The sequence below is a fragment of the Halichoeres trimaculatus genome, unplaced genomic scaffold (assembly GCF_033239565.1).
Source record: "Halichoeres trimaculatus isolate MK-OKI-2021-1 unplaced genomic scaffold, fHalTri1.1 fHalTri1_scaffold_24, whole genome shotgun sequence".
NCBI lineage: Eukaryota > Metazoa > Chordata > Actinopteri > Labriformes > Labridae > Halichoeres > Halichoeres trimaculatus.
In genome coordinates, this window is record NW_027437202.1 from 2,740,743 (window position 1) to 2,763,321 (window position 22,579).

Consider the following 22,579-nt stretch of genomic DNA (forward strand, 5'->3'; position numbering starts at 1 on the left):
TGTGCATAATTACTTACTTTCTGTCTGGATACAAGGTGAAACCTCAGCTGAAGAACAAGTTAAATAAAACAGTTTGTTCTGTGCTTTGAAAAACAGCCCCACACACCTAGGCATGACAAATATTAGTTCAGTATGTTAGCATCGCTGCCAGCTTCACACATCACAGGCATGAATAAACAGGACAAAGTGTAACCTGTGAAAATTAAAATGCGTGAAAAGTGACAACACCTAAAGTACAAGCTGCTCCACGCTTCGGTATGAAGGTTTCAAAGAGAGGGAAACACATCAAAGCAAACATGTGGCATTAATAACAGAGTCAAACAAATGTTAACGCACCTTTTCACACACACACACACACAGGGGCTCAAAGCCTGTTAAACACACCGTCACGCCTGTTTAGTATCCTCATGCTGCACGGCTGGGTTTACCCGTCACGACAGTCTCCTGCTGGTGCGTTATGATCTGTGAAGTCCTCTGCTCTGTCACACTGAACCCCAGGTTCTGGAAGACTCCTTGACTCTCAGCCCACGACTGCTGGAAGTTCTTCAGGAGTTCCTCAGTGGAGGCCTCAGGGGGCACGGTAACTGTCGGGACTCTGCCTCGAACCACGTCGGCGTATGATGGAGGGTTACCACGGGTCAGGGAGCTCCCAGAGAGGACCTCACTCCTCGTCTCTGTTGTCATGTTCCCGAAGTCATCGATGCTGCAGAATTGCTCAGTGACTGCTGTCGAATGGGAGTGACCCGCTGGCTCAGAGTGGGATGACTCTGATTCTCTCCTCTCTATGTGCTCCCTCAGCTCTCTGGCTGCCTGTGAACCGTGCTCTCCTGTCTCAAACACATCCTTTATAGCTTTGACATTAAATGTCGGGATCTCTTCGGTTCTTGGGGTATGCGGTTCAGCCTCGGCGTCTTCGTTGTCACTCCCAAGCCTTTCTGTGATGACAATGGGCTCTTTTCTTGTGTAGACTTTAGGTTGTGGGGATTCGAATTTGTTAACCAACTTGGACAAGTCGACTCTTGGTAGATCCTCCTTCAACAGGTCTATTGTCACAGTATGGGAGCCCTCTTCTGCATCAGGACCCAAACGTTCAGGAATATCAATGGGATCCTTCCGGAAGTACGCCCTGTTCACCTCAGCCCTCTGCGCCTCCTCAAAGAAAGACTTCTTGTCTCTAACAGTCATCATTGAATCAACCATTTCTGAGACATCCACCACCCCTTGCTCCTGTCTCTCAACAGGAGTCCCCCTGTCACTGAAGGGGGACGACACCTCTCTTTCCACAGCGACGAACTCTGGCACCGGCATGGGCGGTGGAGGTGTTGCGCCTTGAGAAAGCTTTGAGGTTGTATCGCGAAGTTTCATGAGTTTCTCTGAGCGGCTCAGGGTGGGAGATGGCGTGGCTCGGCTGAAGGTTGGCGTGAAGGTCTTGCGAGGAGGAGGCGGGGGTGTTCCCACTGCTTTGTACGGTGGAGGTGAAGGGGTCACCCTAAGTGGTGAATCCACTCTTCTTGACTCAATGCTGATAAAAGTGGGTGAAGGGGTACGGATGCTCGCTAACGGTGAAGAAACTCTATGATCAACGACCTCACTCAGGTCCTGCTGCACTTTACTCTCCTGGAGAGTCTTTTTCTTTTGGCTCTCTACCACTTTCTTTTCAGTTTTGGACGACCCAATGCTAATCTTCGATATCTTTGTTGTCGCTCCACTGATGACGCTCTTCTCCGGCTTTGGTGGCACAGGCGGCGGTGGTGGCGGCAGTGGTTTCAGCACTTCCTCTTCTTCTTTTTCCTTCTCTTGCTTTTCCACAGTCGTCAGATTTACTTCCAAAAATGTGAGCTTTGCCTGAGCAACATTCCTCACGTACACCATCATCTCTTTCAGCTTCTTTTTACTCTGCTGTTTAGCAATTCCACCCAAATTCTTCTTCTCATCCGCGCCCATCATCCACTCAGGGATTTCACTTATAACGGTTCCGACAGTGTTGGAGTCTATTTTGCTTGGCGTGCCCTCCAGCTCTTTGATTTGAGCGAGCAGCCTCTGAATTATATTACATTTCACTGAATCTGTGATCTCCTCTGATTTGGCCTCATCTTTGCGGCTCATTTTCCCAGCCCCTTTCACAGATGCGTCCTTCAGCTCGCCTTTCGACTTCACTGCCTTGATCTGTGTTTTGTTCGTCTCCAATGCTTGCACCTTTATTTGCTGCTTTTGTGCATGTGCGGCCTCTTGTTTCTGAGCCACATTTTCAGTCACAACCACCTCCTCGTGTCTCTGGATGTGCTCGGTCTTCACGCTCTGCTGGCTGTGGGAGACAGATACATGGCCTTGTCCTTGATGGGTTGCTGCAGATGTTATCTTAGCCACCTTAGGCATTAAAACTGTAACTGATGGCGACAGCTTTACTTCAGCCTCATTCTTTTGCACCTGTTTCCCCTTTTTCACATTAACCTCCATTTCAACTTCCTTCACAGGGAGGGTCATCTGACTCTTTCTCTCCTGGGCTTTTATTTCCGTTTTTATCTCAACTCTTCCTGACGTCACTTGATTGCTTTCCGTCACTTTGGTTTCACTTTTCTGCGACACATTGCTTTTCTCTTGCTGTAAATGCACGTCACTTTTCATTACCTCCTTTTGTCCAGAAGTGTCAGGCCTCTCCTCTTTCTTCTCGACTGGCATCTTAAACGTTTTCACCTTGAAACTTGGAGTAACTTTTGGAATTTTAGTGGGCATAGAGGGACTCATCTTCCCCTCCTGTGTCAAAGGCACATTAATATTCTTTACATCTTCAGCTTTCAATGTGACCGCCTGGCTCTGAAGATTTACACTGTCCTGGACAGCACTCTGCGTGGCGGTGATAGACCTGGTGCTGGATTTCTTGATAAACTGTTGCTGCTCTGTGACGGAAGATGTGACAATATTTGAGGAAAGCTTGGTGTCAATATTTACAACCTCTTGGTGAGACTTAGAAACAGAAACACTCTGATTCTTGGGTGGGGTTTGACCCTTTTTGACAACTTCAGCTGAGGCTTGTACTTTTCCTGAGGAAACTGCGCTTGCAGCACCCTTTATATCTAAAGAAACATTTGACGATCCGGCAGCAGATTTCTTATTCACTGAAATCGAAGGCTTGCTCATAGGAATCTGGGACGGGGTTTTCTTGGCAGGCGACTCTACCTCCTTGGAAACAGCCTTAGTGTCTTCCGTCTGTACTTTTGTCACTTCTGTGGCGACTTCTTTCTCACTCTTCTGCGCAGAAAGCTCCACGCTTGCAGCAGATGAAGGCCGCGGAGAAGTAGGAGTTGACACTTTACTCCTTTCAGTTTCTTCTTTCTCCATCTGTTGTTGGCGGAACCGCTCCTCTGCGAGCATGAGGGGGGTTTTAAATTTGCGGGCGTAAGGCCGAGCCTTTGGCGCTGCAGGGGGTTCAGGTGTCGGATGCAGTTTAACCTGAGGGACAAACACTTTTTTAGGCGGCTGTGGACTTTCTTTTTGGAAGCTGGGTATTTTTGTTCTTGACATCGCTGTTGATTCAGTTTGAACCTGTTTGCTTGCCTCAATCTTTTGTGATGCTTCTCTTTTTACTTCCTGAACTTTTATTTCTTTTACTTCTTCTTTACGCTCTGCTGATGCTGTTGTTTCCTGCTCAGCGGGGACTTGAGGAGGAGGAGGAGGAGGTGGAGGGGGTGGAGGAGTGCGCTCCTTTTTCTGCCATTTGGGTTTGACTTGTATGGGCTGCTTCGGTGCCTCTGGCTGCTTGGGAATTTTAAATAAAGGCTTCCCGATGGGTTTCACCGGCTTGCCAGGAGGAGGCTGAGGCATGGCGTTCAGCTCTTGCTGCGAAGGAGGTGGAGGGAGGAAATCCTGTCCGCTTACAGAGGCCAAAGGTGGAGGAGGTGGAGGAGGAGGGAAGAAATCAGTCTCAGGTTTTGTGCATTCCACTGGAGGCGGAGGAGGTGGAGGTGGAAGGTCGCTGTCCTGCCTCATGATGGAAGGCCTGGATGTGGGAGAGGCCGGGCTCTCCAGCACCGGGGATGGTGGCGGAGGGAGGGAGAGCTCTGACTCTGAGGGTGGAGGCGGTGAGGAAGGAGGAGGAGGAGGGAAGTGAATCTCCGGCTTTGCCTTTTTGATCCCACCTTTCCCTTTCATGTCAAGACTCCGGTAATCAGTCTTCAAATTTTTGATGCTCTGCTTCTGTGCGAGCGCCTTATTCTCTGTTTGCTTTTGGGATGTTGACACTTGCTCTGATACCGTCACATTTTGTTTCTGTGTGACGGTTTTCTCCATCACTGTTGTGTGCACCTGTTTGATCGTCTTCGTCTCACATGTTTGCTTGTTGGAAATATTTGTCTGGGACGTGTTTTGCACCTCTTTCATCACATTGACATCAGTTGACTTGGTCTCAGTTTGATCATTATTAGCTGTTTGTTTATTCTTCATCACAACGGGCTTCGGGGCTTGTATTTTCTGAGGAGGCAGCGCTTTCTGCTTCTGTTCCTTAATGCTCTTCTGCTGCTGAGAGGCCCCCGTGGTATTGTCTGTTTTGGCTACAGTAACAGAGTGGTCCTCTTGGGTTATTACCTGTGTTTTCACTGATTTGCTTTCCTGGTGCTTCTGTGTGTGCTTCTGTGACTCACTGCTCCTGGAGAGGTTTTTCACAGCGGGGGCCGACTGACTGACTGCCACGCTCTCACTCTTAGCCTCATGCAGGCATTCATGCTCAGCCTGCTTTACGGGTAATGGGTTTTTCCCATGTGATTTCGCCTTCTTTGATGGATACATTCGTTTTGTATTGGAGTACTGTTTCCGTTGCATAAGACACTTTATCGTCCCCTGAACGTCTCCTTTCACCACTTCCTCTTTTTCCACTTGTGTCGCCTCCTGTCCATCGTAGAGACTTTTGATTGATGTCCTCACATCTCCTTCTACGCTTCCCCGACGCTGCAATCTGGGAGAAGTCGTTGGTTCCAGCAGCAGCTGGATAGTTCCTTTAACATCCCCCTGCTCGCTGACTTGATGCTGGTAGGTCTTTTTCTCGCTGGATGCCTCGTGTAAACTTTGCATAGCAGTGTGGATGTCTCCCTTGATGATCTCCTCTTTTTCCACTTCTTTTACAGCTTGCTTGGCTTCCTCCAAGGATTTAAGGGTCCCTTTGATATCACCTGGCACTAAATCTTCAATAGTCACTTCTGTGGTGGTAGTTGCAGATTTCTCAAGTGATTCCAGAGCACTTCTAATGTCTCCCCTGACAATTTCTGGCTTTTCCATTTCTTTGGCTTGATGCTGGGCCTCCTCCAGAGACCTTAAAGTGGTGGGTATGTCTCCTTTTACCACCTCCTCTTTCTCAATTACCACTTTCTGATTAATGGCTTGAGTCAGAGAATCAAGGGCTGCGTTCAGGTCTCCTTTAACGATATCCTTTTTCTCAAGGTTTTTATACACAACAGTTGGCTCTCTCATGAAGAGTTCAACCGTGCAATGCACGTCACCAGGAACGATATCATCCTTCGCAATCGTGCGACCAATCTCCTGCTTCTTCCGTAGCATTATCTTAGTCTCTTCAATATCACCGCCGATGATTCGCTCCTTTTCCACCTTCTCTTGGGTTTCATCCGGCTCGTACTGAAGCTGCTTCAGGTAATCCAAAGCCCCGGACTCGATGCATGTTGAGTAAAAGCTGACATTCCCTCTTTCTGTATCTTTGACCTTTATCCTTCTGGAGTCTTCTTCTCCTGAGTTGGACAGAAGACGATGAAGAGTTCTGCTAACGTTTCCCTGAATGATATCTTCTTTCTCCAAACTAGCCCTCTCTTCTTTGTTCAACAGAGAGTAGATCGTCATTCTTACATCACCTTTCTCGTCCTCCTGGATCAGGATGCCACGCTTGGATGAGCCCTCGCTCTTCAGCAGGTTGTTGATGGCCTCTTGAATGTCGCCACGTATAATCTCCTCTTTTTCAACATTAATCCCCTTCTCCTGATTGAAAAGCTGTTTCACTGTGGTGTTGATGTTCCCCCGCTCCTCCTCATCAATGGTGATGCCTCTTTCAGTGGCTTCTCTGCGATTGAGAAGATTCATCATGATATTATTCAGATCTCCTCTGATGATCTCTTCTCGTTGGATCTGTGGCGCCTCCTGGCTCATGAGTTTGTACTTAGCCATGCGGACGTCACCGATCTCATCTGCCTCAATGAGAATACCTTGTGAATCCACCATTTTCTGAGAGTAAAGCTCCTCGAGTGTCTCTTTGATGCTCTTTCCGATGATTTCTGTCTTCTCTGTTCTGCTCTCGTTGAACTGGTGGAATGGCGTGGATTCAAACAGCCACGTTGTTGTCTTCACATCCGCCTGTGGGATTTCCTCCTTTGTGACAACGTGCTCTGCGCCGTCAGTGTCTTTGATTCTATCGAGCGGCTCCTTCTCGAACAACCACACAGACTGTTTCACATCCCCTTTCATTACTTCCTCTTTTGTCACCTTCTCCATGCCATCATACTCGGCGCCCTCGCCGCGGATCTCATCAATCGTGCGCGTTTCAAACATCCACGTGGCAGATCTGACGTCGCCTTTCTGGATCTCGCTCACGCTAACAGTTCTGATGTACTTCTGGGACATTTCATCCGTCTCAAACCGCTGCTTGTTTGTTTTCACATCGCCTCCCTGGATGTCCGCGACTGTTTTCGACCTTACTTTTATTTCCTCCGTGATTTCATCCAGAGGTTGTGTTTCAAATTTCCACCTCGCCGAGTTAACATCTCCTTTATTGATCCCTTCCTCAGTCACGGCTTTAATGACGTACACCTCCTCTGAATCTCTAATTGAATCCAGAGGCTTTGTCTCAAACAGCCATCGAGCCCCCACCACATCTCCTCTTATCACCTCCTCCTTTGTGACTGTAGTTACTTCATGATAATGTCCCTCTTTGTCACGGATGGCGTACAGCGGCTGAGTTTCAAACATCATAGTGTAATTTTTCACATCCCCTCTCTCTATTTGATCCCTAAAGATACTTGTTATCGTAGAAATGTCTGTTTCAGAGGACTCATCTTTGATCTTATCCAGAGAGTATGTCTCAAAAATGAAGCGGCCTTTGTCAACATCCCCACCTTGTACGTCCGACACTGTGCAAATCTCCTTCTTCTCTTCCCGAATCTCATCAATCGGCTGGTTCTCAAACCTCCAAGTACAGTTGACCACATCTCCCTTTTGGATGTCCTCAGCTTGCTGAATCTTCAATCTCTGCATCATTTCCTCAGAGGTGGAGCTCATGATGTCTGACGAGCGGTTCTCGAAGATGTACTTCATCCTGGAAACGTCGCCCGACTGGATGTCGATTTCAGTGACCCTCCTGAAGGAACCGCTGTCCTCGCCTGTGAGGTTTTCCAGGTTCTCCGTTTCGAAAAGGAAGCGCGCCAGCCGCACGTCTTTCCCATGGATGTCATCTTGCTTCACTGTGCATGTCTTCAAAATGGTCTCTGACTCTGACTCTGTGTGATCGCGTATGTTGTCAAGAGTTTGGGTTTCAAAGAGCCAAGTGCACGTTTTCACGTCGCCTTTTTGCACTTCCTCAACGTCTCCGCTTTTCTCGACTTTTTCGTACAGGACGTCCATCGGCTGAGTCTCGAACAACCACCTACAGGTCTTAACGTCGCCTTTTTGGATTTCAATATCCTCCTTAGTGGTTCTCTCTTCATCCTCGACATTGTTGACCGCTTTGATGGCGTCAAGCTGCTGCGTTTCAAACAACCACTTAGCCGTTTTGACGTCTCCGGACTCGACCTCCTGCTTGGATATACCTTTGATGAGCTGAAACTTTTCAATGCTCTCATCAAACTGATCAATCGGTCGCGTTTCGAACATCCATCTACAGCTGCGCACGTCACCTTTCACGACCTCCTCACGCCTCACCGTCCTCACCTCGTGGTAGTGTCCGGAGCTGTCTTGCATTGCGTACATGGGGGTGGACTCGAATAGGACTCGGTTGGACTTTACAGATCCACTAGTGACGCCTTCAACTTGGATTCTCTGTGCTCCTTTGCACTTACTCAAATCCATACTTTCAAACTTTTCTTTATAGTTTGTCACATCTACATTGTCAAGAGATTCAACATTCACTGTTTTTGTGATCTCCTTCTTTTCCTCACGTATGCTCTCTAGCGGCTGGCTTTCAAAGACCCACTTTTGATGCCTGACGTCACCTTTTTCTTCTTCTGATGCCACTGTTTTCTTCAGTTTCCCCACCTCCAGCAGCTCCTTCAGATCCTCCATGGGAACAGTTTCAAACAGGTGTTTCGCAGACCGAACATCCCCTCCAACGATCTCCTCTGAAGGTACCGGTCTTGCGTTGGTGTTGTCTTTCAAAGTGTCCATAGGCTGAGTCTCAAAAACCAAGCAATGCCTCCTCACATCTGCACCAATCACTTCCTCTTTCTGCTTTACGGAGCTCTCCCATTCCTCATCTTTGATGGTGTCAAGAGTTTTCGTCTCAAAGAGCCACCTTCCTTTGTTCACTCCACACTGAACATTGTCCTCCATGGAGATGCTACAAATGAGCTTCACCTTTGCGGGGTCTTTGTTTATCATATCCAGAGGCTGGGTTTCAAACATCCACCGGGATGTCTTGACGTCTCCTTTTGCAGTCTCCTCCCTACGAATCGTAGTGATCTCCAGCATCTCACCTGAATCCCCTCTGATCACGCACATGGGCTGGGTCTCAAACATGCGAGTTGTCGTCTTCACATCCCCTTTAATCTCCTCCAGCTCAGACTTCAGGTTCAGGAAGTGGCTTTCCTCAAATGTTTCAGTTTTGCCAAGAGAATCCAGATGCTGGGTCTCGAAAAGATACCTTGCAGTTTTCACGTCCCCGCCTGTGATGTCCTTAGAGACGATGACTTCCATCTCCTGCTCGTCTTCTTGGTAGATCTTATTCAGACAATCCAGTGGCTGCGTCTCAAACAGCCACGTGGCGGTACGGACGTCTCCTCTTGCTAGATCGGAGGATTCTTGCGACTGCTGAGTTGACTCAGTTGTCTCAGTACCAAGAGCATCCATTGGTTGAGTCTCAAACATCCAAGTTGTGAGTCTGACATCTTTTCCAGCAATAATTTCCTGCTGGGCAATACTCTTCTCCTCGTTCTCATCTGGAGTTTCGTCTTTGATGGAATCCAGTGGTTTATTCTCGAACATCCAGCGCATTGACTGCACTTCCCCTTTAAGGATCTCATCCCATTCTACAGACTCTCTATCAGGGCTTGAACTGCGACTTGAGGTGTTACCGTCATTTTCGAACATATAGCACGCCTGCTGGACTTCGCCAACCACTTCCACGCTTTCCAAATCCTTCTTTTCAGCTTCGGTGAGATGACTCAGGAAGTCCTCTTCCAGGTTCTTGCGGACTTCTGGGTTAATGTGCTTGTAGAGGCGCTTCAGCTCTGCCATGCTCTTGTGCTTGAAGTACTGCTCCTTACCGGCTGTTTGCTTCTGCTGGGAGACCAGCTCCTGAGGCTGGGGGGGCATTTCCTGCATCAAGTGTGGGGGCGGAGGAGGGAAACCATCCGTCACTTCGTAAGCTGCTGACGAGACGGCTGCTGCTGATGAGGCAGCAGCGGCCTTCACGGTAGAGGAGCTGTCATAGCTTGTCTTGGTTGTGGCTTTAGAGGACTGATGGACCGGTGTCCACTGAAACTGACTGAAATCCACATCAACCTGGAGCATTTGAGGGTTTCAGTAAAGAAAGGAAAGGACAGTTCAAGTTAGAAAAAGAGGATAGGACAGTGTGCAAGCCAAAATGTTTTTTTGATTATGTTGTGAAGCAAAATGGTAGAAAAGACAGCTTAGAAGAAAAGAAGTTTTTAAAACGTGAAGAGGACCGGGAAGGAGCCCTGAGCAACCCCACAAGAGTGTGTAGATAGTGTGAATGCTGTTTCAAAGTAGTTTCTGGTGTAGTTTGTCTAATCTTCAGAGGTTTTTGTGGAAAAGCAGACTGGAGGAACCTTTAGAAGTACCTCCTGGGAGAAAAGTTCTTGATACTTTTGGTGGAAACGCAGCTTTAGACATTTTCAGTCATGCTTGCTCCTAATTACTTACTTGATTGAAATCTTTTTTGAGCATCAGTTAAGCAGCAGACAGTAATTTGAATCCTTACTTCAATGCAGCGTTTCCCTCAAAGACTTCCAGAGTTTGACTAAAATGATTTTTATCTACACTAATTTATTCTCCATCAGCTCATGGCATGCACAATTTCCTTTCATGATGTGGCATCATCCTCACACTGACACCGAAACAACACAGCTATCATCTGTTTGGGTAAACAGACAGCATCATTACCTTAATTTCCTTAGCCGGCGCTGCTTCCTCGATACTTTTTTCATACTGCTGCTTCAAAGCCTGAGTGGAAACCTTTGGTAGGTCCTCTCCTCCGACGAGCATAACTGAATTAGACACAAGGAAGAGGCTGTCTCATTAAGTCATTCTCAGTGAGGGGGCTCAGAGGGGGGCTTGGGAAGGGAAATAAATCATTTCATTAAAAAAACCTGAGTAGTTTTCATTCTCTGAAACCATGCGGCGGTGATTGCCCAATTTCCACTCGCCAATATTTTACCTTCCTGACTTGGCCCTGATTAGATTTGCGGCTATGCACTGAATAGAAAATCATACACGGGCCTTTTCATGGCTCATCCCTTATTCAGCAGTAGTGGGAACAATCATTAATATACAGGACACAAGCAGAGCTGTGATAAAAATGTGCAAATTAGAATATAAAAGGCATGAGAGGAATAACCTGTTTCGTTGTAATGGCTTCCGTAACTCGCTGCTACATTGTCATGCTGGACTCTTTCATCTTGGATCACCTGTGAAAAGACGACGCTGAGTGAAACACTGGTGACACATTTCAACTGAGCATGTGAAATCAGCCATATGTTGGCTCATTACCTCTTGATTCTTAAAGATGGTCGAGGAAGGGACAACTTCCCTGACGCTGCTTCTCACTGTCACCTCAGAGGAGCTCGACACTTCCTGTCAGACACAGACAAACGAGGATATGGATCTCCAAAGCATGAGCTATGATAGCAGGTTTGCATCCCTGTGTGTTCAAGTTTAATATCCTCAAACTCAATAAAAGCCGTCTCTTGTTGGCAACAAATGTTTCCTTATTACGGAGCTCCTTTCTCTGGAGTTTAATTCCACTAATGGAGGATTTCAGCGACGCAGACATCGAGCAATAGATTCTAGAAACTGTACAAAACTGCATCTGCTGTTTCCTCCAGTGAGGTTCATGCAATTTGAACGAGATGAAAGAGAAGTATAATATTTGAGCTTGTATCCTCGGCTGTTAACATAAAAGATACATGGAGGGAGGGGGTGCTCTGTACTCGAGAAACCACTTATGTCGGAATAATGATATCTTTCCTGATGTACGAGCCGGTTTGAAACAGAAGTTGGATATTACACCTGCGAAGAAAAAACGAAGAGTGGTTTTCCGTTGCAGAGGAGAAGCAATGACTGGATGGAACAGACACCCCATCACTCCCTCCTCACGAACCTTTATGTAAAATTTAGCATTCAGCGAGGCCTGTGTGTGCTCGGTGGATCCACTCTGTCTCCCGCCTGAATAAGCAGATGGGGAGCATGCAAGGAGGAGTTGAATTGACCTCACTTCACTGAGACTCAGTTGGGTCCCGGGGTGCTAACGTGTTCTGGCATCCTCACTCGCACACGAGACGAGAGTGGCAAAGTTCAGGGAGGATTTTTGGGGATTTGACAGACAAGAACGCTACCCTAGTGGAGTGTTCTATGTACTGACTCCTTTGGAAAGCAGTGCATTATGGGTTTAAAAACATACCCACCTGGACAGATCTCTGCTCGAAATGATACTGGGTGACGCTGGACTGGGAGGATGAAGAGGTGAACTCCTGGTTCTCAAACTGCTTCTTCACGCTGGCCAGACCACCGGGCAGCGAACACGCCTCCGACTCCTCCATCATCTATGAGAAAAATGGAATAGAAAAGAACAGAATGTACCTAATTAATCCCCAAAGGGAAATTTAGAGTCACAGCAGCAATACAAGAAAGTGTCAAGAAACGACAGCTTGGTCTGTGAGTCTGTGAGTAGCATGATGCTGCTCTGCCTGTTTTCCATCTGGTGCTGGGTTAGCATGGCTAGCTCATCCATCTTATTGGAGATAGATCTTACATTCCCTATAACATGGATAGAAAGACAGATTGATATCATCTCTTCTTAGCTCACACAGCAGCACTAGCAAATTGTACTCGCTTCCTTCTCTTCAGCTTGTGGGGAACACCCGGCCCAGCACCCGTTAGCATCAAAATGTCACAGGCTGATAACAGGTGAAATTTTTGTGTGTAAGCAATACAACTATGGTTACATATAGGATCTCCGGACACACAGGAGAGTTTGGTGTCAATGGCTGACAGATGAGAGATCAAACATGTCAGGCTACAAATATAAGGAGAACCAAAAAGAGAAGAAATACAAAGACGAAAAAACAAACAAAAAAACACCTGGAGTGTTTAATTCACCGTAAACCTGCACTTTATTGCCTGTTGACCCTGTGGCAGAAATGTCAGCATCCTTCTCCAACTGGGCTTGTGTTTGTTTTTCTGCTGAAGGACAAAGACCCGAGCCCTGCCTAACGGAATAAGTTTCTATTTGTGAAAGAAAACTAATTCAAAGCATCAGAGTGGATTTTTAGACCCAAATGATGGCAGAAATTTCACAAACAGCGAAGATGGCAGGCACCCAATTTGAATTGATTCCCTTTTTTTTGCCACATCTATTCTGCAGCAGAGAAGGAGAGAGACATCAATAGACATTTTGGGCTTTCAGATTAGCCCGTTTAATGGAACAAAAAAGCTTTTCAATACTTTTTCTTTTTATTGAGCCACGGAAAGAATTACGTCTTAAAACTGAAAAATATAAAAGCCTGGTTTTCTTTGTGAAAGGGAGGCGGGAGGAGCGACTTCTTAAATCTCATTAGTATGGAGAAAGCAGTATTTCGCTCTATGAATTGCGGGCAGGAAACAGACTCACTATTTGATAAAGGAAATTCCTTTTGGGATTGTCAATTACTTTCCTTATAAAACATTTATGCTGGGGCTTCTGCGTATATCGCTATGTAGCTGTGATGTGTGTGAATGCTGAGCTCATACACACACATGCACACACACAGGCGCCACCTTTTCTTTTCAATGCAAATGAGGATGGCACTGCAATTTGGAAGATATTGCAGTATGGGTTAGGGCAGTGACATTTTATGACACAACACCGTGTTATCAATATTTTACCACCTCAGGGTGCGACCGCTGCATTGATGGGACGCTGAAACAACATGTTTCATTTGCAATGACCAGCCCGGACATAAAGAAGGAAGGAATGTTAGTTTAGTTTTAGTTGCAGACATTCAAAGTCTGAATCTGTGGCACATTAGTAGCAGACAGACTCGACAGACTGAGAGCTGTCCAGCGTTAGCCCTGCTATCTTTAACACCTTGTCACTTGTGTGTGAACATGCAGACAGCAGCTGTGACGGTATTGAGGAAATACAAGATTCCTCTGCTGATTCCTTGTAGCTCACATTCAGCTGTTAGAAGCCTCACTTTGCTTTACTAGCAAAAAATGTAAGATTCAACGTTTCCTTTATGAAAATCAAGGGCGCTGCAATTCATTAACACTTGTTTTTGACACCTTCACAATCTCACAGTAACGGCTCCAAAGCCTGGAAGTGCTGCTTTCACATATTAAGAGCTACAACCGCAGGCCTATCTCTGTAAAACAGATACTTAATGTTTATAAGCTGTATCTCTGCTGACTTATGTGTTGTATTTGTAGAGCAGAGTTAAAGAGGGAAGCACAGGCGTTTTCCCACTTCTGTAGGGCTGTATTTTAGACGCCGAGCTGCCTTTCTGTAATGGCCTTGGATGACTTGCCGCGCACACAGCTGAATTATTGGGTTTATAAAGTGCAAGCCGGCTCTTCAAAGCCGCCGCAGCTTTTTTTGGTCCTTGGTAATGACTAATGACTTGAGGATATTCAGAAATGTTTTTTGTGTTTAATCAAAGGAGTTATAATGTGTGAAAGCCCGCCGATGTGTGGGTTCATCTGAATGTGTGTTTTTTTTCTTCTCCTCTGCAGAGGCTGTGCAAATTTCTCTGACAGGGTTATTGGTGTTTTTTTGTGCTGCACTTTGTAAGTGTGCATGTGCGTGTGAGTGTGTGTAGCCTTCTCTGCCTTTGGTTGCCAGTGGTTACAAATGCCTATTTGGGCTGAACAATGTCAACAATTTCATGCAATTACCCTGACTTTGACAGGGGAAATTCAGATATGATTAGCTTCCTAAAACCCATTTCATCAAGGTCAAGGGAGCATGGGTCTGAAAATTAATTTCTGCGTTTAAGAGGAAATAATCAAGACTTCAGTAGATTTATAGCACTCATTTCTTAAGCAGATGCATTAACTCGTGCTTTGATGACCACAACCAGTAGAGGTCGCTCTAAATGAGACTACACCCAGCCTAAAATGTCTTGATTTTCCTCCATGCTCCTGTTTCCTCCCTGGACATTTCCTGTCCACTTCTGAGCTCTGCAACACTTTGACAAATAAGTCTAGCAGAGCCCCGTGGCACCCATCCCTGAGGCCCCTGTTCAGCAGAGAAGTCGACAAGCAGGACAGGAATCAGTGACAGCACATTCAGAGAGTGAAGTAACAGCATGCTAGTCTTAGCTCTTAACAGCTTCTTCTAGAGAATTCTAGGACCGTCTGCCCTCTCTCGAACCACCCCCGTATCCTCCCCTGCCGTCTCTCCTTACATCCACGTGGAAGTATCATCTTACCGCAGCAGCCGAGGAGCTGCCGGTTTCCTTCTTGGACACGGCCGCCTGGTACATCGCCAGCCGCTCTTTCACCGACACCGGCTCGGCCTCAGGGTCCTCAGGACGTCCTGACCTGGATTTGCCTGTGCTGCCTGCAGCTGTATGAACACAAGCACAAATAAATTAACCTTAATGCTGTGAGTGTCCTTCACTTGTGCACGCAAAGTGAGCTCAAGTTTATGTAACAGTTAGACAGAGCTGCTCTGTTATCAAACTTTGCAGCAGATTTCTGAGGATGTAGAGTTAGAAAAACACCAAATAAAGCCCCGACTTGGTTTTAGATTCAGTAGATACTTTCATCCAGAAGTGGCCCCAAGCAAACACTCCATAACAAATGTTGACATGAAACCACAGCTGAATCCTCATCAATCACAAGGCTCTACTTTATGATACCTCATATTTCCCGGCACATCCCCGGGGACACCCAATTAAGAGACGACCACCGATTTCACATTTGACTTTCCTGCGCTACAAAGCATCATTAGGCAACAGAGAAGGCTATATTAGAGCTCGGCTCACTCCCACACTGGACCTTTTAGCTCTTGGCATGTTCTCTCCCTCCCTTCCTCTCCCTCTTCCTCTCCAGGCAACAACACCGTGGGATGAAAGAAGACCCTAAATAGAAATTGTTCTCTCTCATTATGCGTAACCTTTTGACTGTTTTGAAAAAATATTCTGTGTCGTCTGCATGTATGTTTGCTATTTGAGCTCAAAGAGGAGGTCAGTGTGAGTTTATTTTGTGTTTATTTAAAAGTCCTTTAGCAGCTGCTTTTTCATCACACACAGATTCAGTGAAGGTCCCCTTGGTGCTACAGCAGTGTAGGGATTAGAGGCAGATTCAGGGCTTAGTCATATAGAACATACCGTTCATGCTTATATGTAAAGCAGATATGTCAACACCTCTCCATTACAAAGTATACTTTACATATGACAACGCAGGATGGATATAGCAGCTAGGAGTCATGCATTAACTGTTTTTATCTGGGTTCTTCTGCAGTGGCGTGCACAGACATTTGGAAGGGCCAGGGCAAAAAAAAAAGGCACATACCAAATTTTTTTGAGGGCACATTTGCACACATTTTGCTAATCTAAAGGACAGTTTAGAGTGTATTTTAAACCAGGGAGGTACTGTAGCGCACATTTTGACTCCCAAAAGGACACCCTAGATCTTGTTATGTCTACTAAGGGGGCATATAAGCATGTTTTTTGCTTAAGAGGACACTGCAGCCTCCCAAGAGCGCTCACGCTCGTAGTGCACTTTTTGGCTCCCAAAATGGCACCCTACACAATTTTGGCTCCCAAGAGGGCACTTTGGCTTTTTTTTTAAACTACAAAGAGAGCATATCAGTATGTTTTGGCTCAAGAGGGCACTCAAGTGCTCACTGTAGCTCAAGAAGGCACATTAGCAGATGTTTGGGCTCCCAATAAGGCACTTTAGCCCACACTCTGACTTTTTACAGGGCACTAGAGGGCACTTTAGTGCAAGCTTTGACTCAAGAGTGCCCTTAAGTGCACATTTTGGTTCCAAAGAGGGCACTTTATTGCACATGTTGGCTCCCAAGATGGCACCCTACACAATTTTGGCTCCCAGGAGGGCAAAATATACTAAGAGAGCATATCAGTATGTTTTGGATCAAGAAGGCACTAAAGTGCATGTTGTAGCTCAAGTAGGCACATTAGTGTTCGTTTTGGCTCCCAAGAGGGCACTTTAGCCCACATTTTGACTCTCAAGAGGGCACTTTAGCCCACATTTGACTTCCAAGCTTTTTTCCAAACCTACAAGAGAGTGTATCAGTCTGTTTTTGCTCAAGAAGGCACTGAAGTGCAAATATGATCTCTGAGGAAGGCACTTTAGCACATGTTGGCTCCCAAAACAGCACCCTACCAACCTTTTGGGTTCCAAGAGGGCTCTTTAGCTCTTGTTATGTTCCCTAAAAGGGCACTTCAGCTTGCCTTCTGGCTCTCAAGAGGGCAGAAAATTGCACCTTTTGCCTCACAAGACGGCTCATTGGGGCACCTTTTGGCTCCCAAACAGGCACTTTAGTGCACATTTTGACTCCCAAGATGGCACCCTACACAATTTTGGCTCCCGTGAGCACAAAATCTACTAAGAGAGCATATTAGTATGTTTTGGCTCAAGAGGGCACTAAAGTGCATGTTGTAGCTCAAGTAGGCACATTAGTGTATGTTTCAGCTCCCAAGAGGGCACTTTAGCCCCACATTTTGACTTCCAATAGGGCACGTAAGTCTAAATTTTGGCTTCCAATAAGGCAGTTTAGCTTATGTTTTTTAACAACTATGCCACAAGAGTGTGCAGCTGCCCCCCTTGCCCCTCCCCTGTGTCCACCACTGTTCCTGTTTGATACAGGTCTGGGATTATAGCATGTTAGAGTTTGGCATGAAAAACTTGCGTCTTTGTTTATGCTTCTGACTGGTGTGACTCCATGTGACAAGAGCATGCTCTGCTCATCCCACCAAATTTAGCTTTCAGCTACATCTGGCATGTTAGTGTAACCAATAACCCCGTCATGGAGAGAAATAGCCGGCCTGAGCGTCTGGAAATAAACTGGGGTTTTTCAGCGTCCTATAAATATGGGTCAGAAATCCTACACCTGAGGCTGTGCTGTAACTCAATACCCACCTGATGACAGAAACACAAGGATAATGCCCTCATTTATCACCCGAGATAAATGTTGAAGTCATAGTCTGGAGCTGTCAGAGAAGCAGAGACATGACAGGGGTGGGCGGGTGGAGGGGGTTATGAGGCCAGAGAGTGGTGACAACAGCGGTTTGGCTTCCTGGATCGGAATGCTGTATGCAAAGCTGCCATAACATGAGGGTGAGGTAAGAGCGGCTCCAACAGCAGGGGGAGAAAAAAATCCACCCTGGCCTTTTTATAAACCGGCTCTGTCTGCCGCGTCATGTTCCCTTAGTGACAGGGAGATTTATGAAGTGGAAGTGTGTTGGAGAGGGGGAAAACAAAGAAGAGGGAAACTTCTAATGAGATTATTCTCTCTAAGATTTCAAACGCTTCTCCAGCATCTCTCTAATTAAAAGTGGCACCAAAGGGCGTTTAATTAGCATAAAGAATGGCGTTCAAACAAAATGCCCAAACAGAATGAAGGCCATGTCTCTTCGTGGATATCAGAAAACTTTCACAGGCTTACAACCTGCGTTTCCTGCTCCTCATGGAGGGAATATCACATTGCTTGGAGTCTTCCTAAACCTCACACTGACTACATTTTTCTTCCTCTGCGAGGATTAGCTGCTTATCTCTTCAATGCCACAGTGGCTGCAGAAGTGATGGCACCAAGCGGTGGGGGTAATGGAAGTCCGAGAGGCTGGAAAGAAGGAACAGGGGGGGAAAGCAGCTATATCGAGCCGAGCTAAGGGGCATTGACCTCGCTGTCACTAGCTCCTGAGCGAAAGCTGCGAGAGGTGAAGGGAGTAGCTGGAGGAGAGGAGGTGGAGGGCAGCATAGGGTGCTAGGGCAAGAGATGACAGAGGGGGATTTGCTCTTGAAAGAAGGAGAAAGAGTAATTTCAGAAGTTGAGGGGCGCGGGAAGAAAGTGTCGTAGCGCTGTAGCTTAAAGCTAAATCCAGGCCCCATAGATCTGTGTCAAACCGAGGCTGTCCGCTAATCACAGAGGTGTCACCCCCTCCCTTTGTAACCCCCTGCGCCAAACAGAAGCCTTAAGCAACCCAATTTTCTGTTCATTACTTACTGACCAAAGCTTTGGGCTGGCAAAGGGGGTTTGACAGGAGAGCCAAATCGAGCTACACTAATTGAAATGTCAGCCGTGCAGGGCGGTTTCTTCCTCTACCGACGGAAAGCAAAACAGGCACAATAATTGAGCTGTCAAATCTATCAACGTAACTTCTTTACATAGAGGCCCTCAGGTGCCTCCTCGTGCTGGGCTAAGCGCTTTGTCTCCGATTTGCTTCGCTTTCAGAACAGTCCGGATCACATCGCTGCTGCTGCTGGTGGAAGGAAGCAGGACGGGCCCCATGCATGTTTTATGATGTAGCAGGAATCCACGTGGAATCGCTTTAAGAATATGAAGCTGAGCTACCTGACGTCTCTGTGTGTGGCATCACTTTCTCCTAATTCTCATCTTATACCAAGGATGCCTCAGCGCGGGCACATCAAACTGATTCATTATCGGCTGAAATGTCATCCACCGTTTCCAATCTGTCTCCTTCCACTTGTGCTTGGGTGGAAAATCACTTTAACAGCGCTGTCAGAGAGGCTCGTTCTGACACAAGAGTCAGCCTTGAAATGCTGATAGTCTTTCTTCATCTCTTACCTTCTTCGGCTGTGTCGGCTGCTCTGAACGTCCAATAGAATCCAACAGAATAGGGAAAAGGCCTTGGATCTCCGGTAATTACAAGGGATCAGTCGTTCAGCTTCTACCAGACACGGATGGCAAAAAAACCCAGGCTGAGACGGTTGGTGAGGCTTGGAGACCAGCTCCAGCAGTGAGTGTGCTCCCTCAGCGCAGTGAGGCCCAGGCATCCAGTGACAGCTGATTTTATTTTAGAAGCACCCCTTCGTAAAAAATAGGAGTGACTACGGGAGGAGGGGGGTGGGGTGTATGGATGTGAGTTGTTGGGATCAAGTATCGAGGTACCCAACATGCCCTTAACCTTATGTCACAGCAGGCTTATGGACACACACGTCCCTCTCAGGGAGACACAGATACTGGCTACATCCTCCATGAAGCTGCAGCAATCTGTGCTTGATTAGCAAAGCTAATAGCATCGCATGAGTCAGTACTAATGTAGTCGATGAAGTGTTCTAGACCTGTGTTGCTTTTTCTCTTTGGTTAGAGCTGCTGTTTTCAAAGAAGGGGTGCCAAAACTACTTCTATGCTAAGTATATGCTAAGCTAAGTGTAACCCAGGTCACTACTTTCATTGTAAAGATGAATGTGCATGGTGGGGTCAAGTTGTGGTAGACTGCCAGTTGTTTGATTCTCATTTATTTGTCCTTGAGTTTTGTATTAGATCCTGGGTTTGTAGGTCTCGCGATAAGGACGTCAACCAATCACATTCCAGGATTTGGTAAATCAGAAAGTGTGTGCACTTCATAGCTGGAGAGGCTCGACTCTAGACCAAATGTCTGAGTAACTGAGAAGCTAAGCTTATAGGACGACACGTGGAATAGCTGAACTTATATGTGATCATTTGTTAACTTGTTGAATTTACTTGTTCATTTATTATGCCTATGAGTTTTCAAGTTGCCTTATTTTGATGCAGGCCATGTTTTGAGTTATCTTTCCCCTCTGGTGCGATGCGATGCGATGGCGAGCTAAAGCGATGTACATTGGAGTCTGTACATCAACGACCCTGCCAGATAGGTTCTTTTAAAAGAGACTATTTTCTCGCCTTATTGACGATCATATCTCTGGAGGAGAAAACAAAACGATTCTTTAAGTATTATGGACTTTGAATCCTATAGACAATCATAACTATGGATTGCATGAGAGAACTGGAATGAGAGAACTAATTTTAATTTTGATTTAATTTTATTACTAGATTTTGAAGAGTGAAGTGAACTCACTGTAAAAAAAACAAAGTGCTGTCTATTTGATACATTTTTTTTGTAATAATAATAATAATAATAAATTTTATTTGTATTGCCCTTTACATCAAAAGATATCAAAGGGCTACCAGTTAAAAAGAGAAAGAAAAAAAAAACTAATGGTTATTTTATTCTATTTTCCTTTATGATACATATAATACATACCTCCTCATTTATTTCCCTCTTTTGAATTTTAGAACTTCTGATTTCATTAGCCATCTCTTCTTTAGTTATCCTAATGTTGATGATAAGAGTAAACCTTAAAGGTAATATATGTGTTGTACATAGACTGTATGAAACATGGACGTAGTCTTCCCAATGTCACCCATCTGTTTCTGAAACAGTAAATGAATCACATCAGCGATAGCGGCCATATTGGTAGTGGCAAGAGCTTTGTGTCACATGACCCTGAGCTGTGCCTCTGATTGGGCGAGCTTGCAATCTTAATATCCTCTGAGTGGCCAAGTTAGAAAAAAATTAATTACCGTTCAGTGTGTGTTGATAGTGAAATTACATCTCAGACAGGACACTTTTTTTGAACCAGGCTGTAAATAGGTTAATTTCTGCTTTGAAAACAGCTTTTTTTGGCTTGGTGTGTATGTGACTTCTGCTACTTTCAGAGCCAGCCTCAAGTGGACACTCGAGGAACAGCAGATTTTAACACTTCAGCATTGCCTCATATTCTTAGACCAGAGGTTGCCGCTTGGTGTTACTTAAGCTAAATAAAAGCAGTTCCAGGCTCAGCGTTTGGCGTACAGACGTAAATCTGGAATCGATCTTCTCGCCCTGAAGGAAAACTAACGAGCATATACTCCCAAATGTCAAACCATTAGTTAATAACAAATGGCTTACAGAGAAATCGACTCCTTCAGTGATATCTCCTCCATATGTGTGTATTGATTATTGATTGCTCACTCTCAAACAGGAGATCTCGTTGCAAAGTGCTAGGACTGATGGAATTTGGAGTTTGACTAACTTCCAGAAGAGAAGCCAGGTGTACTTTCCTGGCTGGAACCTTTGCCCCCATTAAAAACCCATCCTGCAATTTAATTCTTTCCTCCCTGATGCCTTTGAAACCTTCAGGACAGCTCTTCAGACGAACAGTGAAGCACTCCAACCAGCTCTAAGTGAGAGAAATTCAATGCTGTGCCTGCTGCGCAGGGGAGAGGCCCGGGAGAATCGAGCTGGAAACCTTTAACGATCCAGACACAATCAAGCAGGTCATCATGGGAAGTGAGGAACTATATTGTTATCCTTTCTTTTTCTCTACTTTCTCTTCTGACCTTTCTTTTCTTTCAGACATACGTCGCCCTGCGGCAGCAGCAGAGGTCCTCTTTGAAACTGGTGACCTCATGTTTGTGTCTGATCAGCCTGAGGCCTTTTCATTCTCTCCACCTCCATCCTTCCTAACAATACAGCCCTGTGTATAACTCTGCAGGACACCATTGATCCCTATCCTTTCTATATTATTTGCTGTGATCATGACTGTTTGCTGACCTCGCATGTGAAACACAAGGTGCTCAGAGGGAGCCCACCCTGTGAGGCGCCGTTGGCAGCGCATTGACTGGAGCAGAGCGCGGTTATCGGGCTCATGGAGGAGCTGCACTCTGCTGATAATCCTTCCGAAATTGCACATGGATTTCCTGTTCCTGAATTAGAAAATAAACAAACTCGGGGAGAATACCTAATGAGGGGGGCTGAGAAAGTCCAAAAAGAGCCCATATTCAAAATCTAATGAATCACCAATCTCGTTTTGTGTTTTGTGCATCTGGGTTTGATAGCACAGGCTAATCAATGCTAACACCTTGAGGAGTGTTCTTGCAAGTGTGAGAAGACAAAATCAAGATGTTCCCAATCTCTAACAACACGGGCAACAACATCGCCACATTCTGCACGTTTAACAACAGTGTGGCTCAGTAGTAGGAGAGTCCTAAATATCAGCATACTGTAAAGAAACAGTGTTTAAATGTCAGAGTTGATCTGAGAATGTAGTTTCATAATCATCAGAATGTGCTGCGTACAATCTGTATTGATTCACCTCGAGGGGCCACGAACACACAAAACAGTCCAACATCAATTTTCAATTTCAAAACATCAATCATATCTCA

General features: G+C 45.9%; 1 protein-coding gene across 1 annotated transcript in view; it reads right to left on the reverse strand.

The window, feature by feature from the left end:
- Nucleotides 1–22,579, reverse strand: part of xirp2a (xin actin binding repeat containing 2a) — a 43,121-nt gene that overhangs the window by 383 nt on the left and 20,159 nt on the right. Inside the window, exons 3-8 of the mRNA XM_074664640.1 lie at nucleotides 14,850–14,986; nucleotides 11,847–11,984; nucleotides 10,933–11,016; nucleotides 10,781–10,850; nucleotides 10,327–10,430; nucleotides 429–9,705 (exon numbers count right to left, since the gene is read on the reverse strand). Of these exons, the coding sequence (XP_074520741.1) occupies nucleotides 429–9,705; nucleotides 10,327–10,430; nucleotides 10,781–10,850; nucleotides 10,933–11,016; nucleotides 11,847–11,984; nucleotides 14,850–14,986 (9,810 nt within the window). The remainder of the gene's footprint in view (nucleotides 1–428; nucleotides 9,706–10,326; nucleotides 10,431–10,780; nucleotides 10,851–10,932; nucleotides 11,017–11,846; nucleotides 11,985–14,849; nucleotides 14,987–22,579) is intronic.